At 44.0% G+C, this 5714-nt stretch overlaps 1 protein-coding gene across 1 annotated transcript; it reads right to left on the reverse strand.

Moving 5' to 3' along the window:
• Positions 1-4176: 4176 nt before the first annotated feature.
• LOC138889855 (uncharacterized) lies at positions 4177-4899 on the reverse strand. Its single transcript, XM_070173192.1, has one exon. The coding sequence runs from the start codon at positions 4897-4899 to the stop codon at positions 4177-4179; it is 723 nt and encodes a 240-aa protein (XP_070029293.1).
• Positions 4900-5714: the final 815 nt, after the last annotated feature.

Below are 5714 nucleotides of genomic sequence, written 5' to 3' on the forward strand. Positions count from 1 at the left end.
TCCATCCCAATTCCTTGTTGGATCAATTTTGGAGACTTAGGCTCTCTTTCTCAAGAAGAGCCAAGTCAACTTAGCACAAACCATAGTTTGCAACCACCAATTCATAGATTAAACCATAAAATTGACTCAAATAACAAACACCCATAGTCAATCTATCAATATATGGGAACACCCATCAATTACCCACACTAGAGTTGAGCCACAACCCTAGCTAATGGGTTTAGCTACTCATGCTTGAAGAAAAAAAATAAAGAAATAGATGAAGAACAAGGTATATTAATTAAATGCTAATGTAAATACAGAGAATCTATCGTTAATTTGAAGCTAAGATTCCAAAAATGGCTACAAATGAGGTTCCCACGAGCGCAGCTCAGCTTTGATATATCTGATAACCTAAAAAATGGTAAAATGTTCTATTTATACTAGGCTGGAAAAACTGGACAAAAATACCCCTGCGGGGTCAGTGCATGCCGCATAAAATGAACCGCGGACGCACTAGGCTCTTGGACTTCAGTTCTGGGCCTCTGAACTTGGGCTCCGCGGACCGCATAGAATGGATCGCGACCGCGGAGGCAGCTGTCACGGTCCGCACAACCATGACCGTAGACCGCATTGGCATTTTCCATCTCTCTAAACATCTCTTCCGCGGACCGCACAAAAAGATAGTGCGGCCGCAGAAGCTTCACCGCGGATCGCGGAATGTGTACCATGGTCGCGTTACCTGAAGCCCATTTTTTGCCAATTCTCTGAATCTCCCTTCCACGGACCGCACAAAAAGGTAGCGCGGCCGCAGAGCCTTCACCGTGGACCGTGAAATGTATATCACGGTCGCGTTGCCTGAGGCCTGGTTTTGCCTTCTCTCTGAATCACCTAATGCGACCGCATTTCATTTTGTGGGGTCCGCACTAGGCTTGTTTGCCCTCAGTTTACTTTGTGTTTGATACTTGAGTAGGTTTCACTATGTTTGAGCCGATCTTTGATATTTCATCACTTTGTCGATCAAACCTGCAATCAAGCACAACTTATGAGCCTTTTGGGACTATTTTGTAACGATTTATAATCAAAGCATAAGCAAGAAGGAGCATAAAACTCGTTAAAATCTCTACTTATCACCACCCAAGTTAGGGCACAACATGTCTTCTCAAGCAGAGTCTACTTAACCTCATAGGGAGTGAACTTCTTACTGAGATAATAGATTGCTTGCTCCTTCTTTCCCATGATGTCATGTTGACCCAATACACAGCTAAAAGAATTATCCAAGACTGTCAAATAGAGAATTAAAGGTCTTCCAGGCTCTAGTGGGACCAACACAGGTGGATTCGACAGGTACCTCTTAATCTTATCAAATGCTTCTTGACACTCGTTAGTCCACTTGACTGTAGAATTCTTCTTCAGCAGCTTAAAAATGGGCTCACAGGTTGTCGTGAGCTGAGCAATGAACCTGTTGATGTAATTTAACCTTCCGAGCAAACTCATTACCTTAGTTTTTTTCTTTGGGGGTGGTAACTCTTGGATGGCTTTGATCTTCGATGGGTCCAACTCAATGCCGCATTTACTAACCACGAATCCCAGTAGTTTCCTAGACAGGACACCAAATGAACATTTCGCTGGATTGAGCTTGAGATTATACCTGCGGAGCCTTTGGAAAAACTTCCTCAAATCCTTGACATGGTCAAACACTATTAGGAATAACTGAAAACAGAAGATTGCATTTCATTGAAAATAAAAGGATAGAAAGGTTTGAACATCAAAACAAGCAAAAACTAAAAATCTAGATTACAACCCTAGAATAACCGAGATAACTAAAAGGGAAACAAAGAAAACTACCAAAACTCCTTCCTAGTGGGGAGAGGAATAGCTTCCCGATTGCTAAGCTTCAGATTTGGCCCAACGAGTTGCATATCTGCTTTAATAGAACCTTCACCAACTTCTACCATATTGACCTCATCGAACAGACTCTGGAACCTCTTGATCAGCTCTTCATCAACATCGACCACAGGTTTTGGCACTGATGAGGTTGGAGGTTTTTCGGCCCTTGCCTTGACAAAAGACTTAGAGATGTGCGGGACAGGCTTGGGGAGTGACCATACCTTCTGTTTTAGAGTTTAACCCTTTTCATGTCCTTCTCTATGGGCATGAATCCCAAATCAAATGTACCCTGATTCCCACTGGGGCGCACTAGATGCACAATACCCTGCTGAGATGAGCCCAGACCCTTGCCTGGCACAAAACCATTCTTCAACATTTCGTTTGCTACCATGACAGATGTAGAGGATAGCTTAGGACCCGGAGTGCATTTTCCTTTAGGAATCTTCTCAACAGACACTGTTTCGAAAGTTTGATAGACCCAAGGTCCTTTATCATCTTCAGCTTTGATAAACGAAACAATTGTGTCATTATAGGCTAACAAGTCCTCATCACCGTGCACAACTATTTCCTGTCTGTCCCATTCGAACTTCACCATTTGGTGGAGAGAAGACGGGACTGCCTTAGCAGCATGTATCTAGGGCCTTCCCAATACAAATTGTAGGAGAAAGCCACATCTAACACTTGGAATTCCATGGTGAACTCAACTGGCCCTATCGACAATTCGAGCATTATATCTCCAACAGAATCTTTACCTCCCCCATCAAAGCCTTGAACACACACACTGTTCATGTAGATTCTTTCAGTGCCGATCAATTTTTGCAGAGTAGACAGGGGGCAAATATTCGCACTAGAGCCATTGTCAACCAAAACCCTTGAGACGATAGAATCTTCACACTTCACCTGAGATAAAGAGCTCGGTTGTGTTCTGTACCCTCCATAGGAGGTTCATCATCTGAGAAAGTGATCCAGTTTACTTCAAAGATCTTGCTAGCTATATTTTCCAAGTGGTTCACTGTGATTTTGTCAGAAACATGTGCCTCATTCAAAATCTTCATCAGGACCTTGCGATGTTCATCTAAATGTATCAACAAAGACAAGAGAGAAATCTGAGCTGGTGTTTTCCTTAATTGCTCCACAATGGAATAATCCTGCACTTTCATCTTTTTCAGGAACTCCTCAGCCTCTTCTTCGCTGACTGATCTCTTTACTGGCATTTGGCTATCCTTGAATGACTTGGCTTTCCTTAATTCTTCTAGGGTGAAACATCTCCTAGAACGAGTCAATCCTCCAGTTTCATTAACTTCTTCCTCTATTTCTTTTCCTTTGTATGTCACTATCACTTATTTGTAATTCCACGGAACAGCCTTGGCATCAACCACTGGCAGCTAGGTCACTGGTTTAACGATGATAGGGGTAATAGGAGCCCCCTTCATAGCTATGACAGGCTTACTTGGAATCCCTGGCACTACCACTTTTGAACTTTCCGGACTTGCCCCAATATCTTTCGAAGGCCCTTTCACGACCAACACTAGTGTCTTCAAATTGAGCGAGCTCTGCTTTTCTGTCACCCCTTCAACTGTCAGGAGCGTTGCTTTGGTAAAGTTTGGAGCTTTAACCAAATTACTTTCACTAGCCCAAATCATCATGACGGACTTAGAAGGCTTCTTGGGCTCCCCATCCTTGTAAACTATTTCAATCATATGTGTCTCTGCATGGGCTGGTAAAGGGTTTTGGTTGATGTTCGGTGTGTCTAGGCTTTGGACTACAGTTTGGTTTGTATCAATGAGCTCATAGATTGCACTTTTCAAATGCCAGCACTTCTCTATGTCATGCCTTGGAGTATCAGAACAATAGGCGCATCTTAGGGAATAATCGAGGTTCTTTGGAGGGGGTTTGGTATCTTTGACTCAATCAGCCTCAAGACATCCAACTGCCTTAACCTTTGAAACAGACTAGCATAAGACTCCCCAATTAGGGTAAAAGTTTGTTTCCGTTGCTGCCTCTCTCTTCTATACTCCGTCCTTGGTCGAAAATTTGAACCATTAGGGTTTTGGTAGGGTTGTGGAGGTGGATAGGTATTTTGTGGAGCTAGGTAGGTATTCTGTAGGGCTAGGGCACGCCATTGTGGGTGAGGAGAAGTTGAGTGTATGACTGGGCGTGGTGAATTTGGTATTGGGGTGGCCAGGCTGAGTATTGGGGGTTTTGCGGGGGGAAGTAATGTTGGGCTGGATTATATGGAGCTTGGGCGTAGGTTTGAGGTCAGGGTCGAGGATAGGTGTACTGATGAGGTGAACCCCTTTGGCCATGTCATGGTCCATAGACAAGCATGGCGACATCGTCCTTCTTCTTCTTGCCTAGAAAACTTCTGGTACTATTCTGGATTGCCTGGATGGTTGCTTTTATGGCAGAGTAGCTCATAATCTTGCTCGACTTGAGCCCCTCTTCCACCATTTCTCCCATCTTTACCACATCATTGAAAGACTTACCAATGGCTGAAATCAAATGGCCATAGTAAGTAGGCTCCAGGGCTTGAAGAAAGTATTTAACCATCTCGTCTTCTTCCATCGAAGGATTGACTCGTGCAGCTTGCTCCCTCCATCGGAACCCATATTCTCTAAAGCTTTTACTGGGCCTCTTTTCAACCTTGGTCAAAGATAAACAGTCTGGGACAATGTCTATATTGTACTGGAAGTGCCGGGCGAAGGCTTGAGCCATATCATCCCATGTGTACCACCTATTGGCGTCTTGGCGGGTATACCATTCTAAAGCTGCCCCACTCATACTCTGGCTGAAGTATGCCATCAATAATTCATCTTTTCCCCCGACGCCTCTCATTTTACTACAATAACCCCTCAGATGAGCTACAGTATCCCCATGTCCATCATACAAGTCAAACTTGGGCATCTTGAACCTGGTAGGTAGTTGGACATCGGGGAACAAACACAAATCCTTATAGGCCACACTCACCTGGTTTCCCAACCCTTGCATATTTCTCAATGATTGCTCCAGACTCTTTACCTTCCTGAACATCTCCTCTTACTCTACGTTCTTGGGTGGTTTGTTAGTTTCAACATGAGGCTCAAAGTGGGGAGTGTAGGAGTAAGGATCTGGGAATTTGAATGTGGGTTCCGGGGCATAATATTGGGTATCTGGAGCTGGGAATGCAGGCTCACTAGAGGATTAGTGGAGGGTAGCTTGTGGAGGGGGTACAAAAATAGGAGCAAATATCGGAGCAGGGTACGAGGTTGTTTTGGCTGGTGGAGCATGAAAAGTTTGGGCTGAAGTGTCGGGGTAGTTGTGGTAAGGGGTAAAGCCCGATGCGTGTTGTGGGGAAAGATCAAGGGTATTAGGCATCTGGGATTGGGAGAGTGGGGGAATGGAAGTAGGGTTTTATGTGTAGTTGGTAGGGAATGATGGTGGAGTGTGTCCCTTAATCCAGGCCTGATACATTTCCGCCATTATGATGCTTCAACCTTCGGACCTCCTCTTACAGTTCCGATTCCAATTCAACAATCTCCCTTGGTGGGTCTACAACTCTTGTGTTTGTTTCTTTGCTAGTCATGACTGTTTGGCGCTTTGACCTGGTGTTGTATGGATGACTTGCCAGGATGCCAACAAACTAACCACCTTCCTGAAGTTAAATAAAGATAACAGAGGACAACAACACAAAACCACCATGTTAGCATTAGGGCATTTATCAAATAATAATATCACATTACATGCAATGCACCTAGCAATAATTAGAGGTTCTACAATGTCTTTGAGAGTCGCAGGGTCATATGGCATCATCCCAATTTGCTCATTTCAATCCTTGCTTTTCTTTCTTTTCTTGCACATCATTTTCT

Source organism: Nicotiana sylvestris, chromosome 4 (assembly GCF_000393655.2).
Source record: "Nicotiana sylvestris chromosome 4, ASM39365v2, whole genome shotgun sequence".
NCBI lineage: Eukaryota > Viridiplantae > Streptophyta > Magnoliopsida > Solanales > Solanaceae > Nicotiana > Nicotiana sylvestris.

Excerpts from the sequence above, each read along its gene's own strand:
- LOC138889855 (XM_070173192.1), bottom strand. The coding sequence starts at position 4,899 with ATGTTCAGGAAGGTAAAGAGTCTGGAGCAATCATTGAGAAATATGCAA.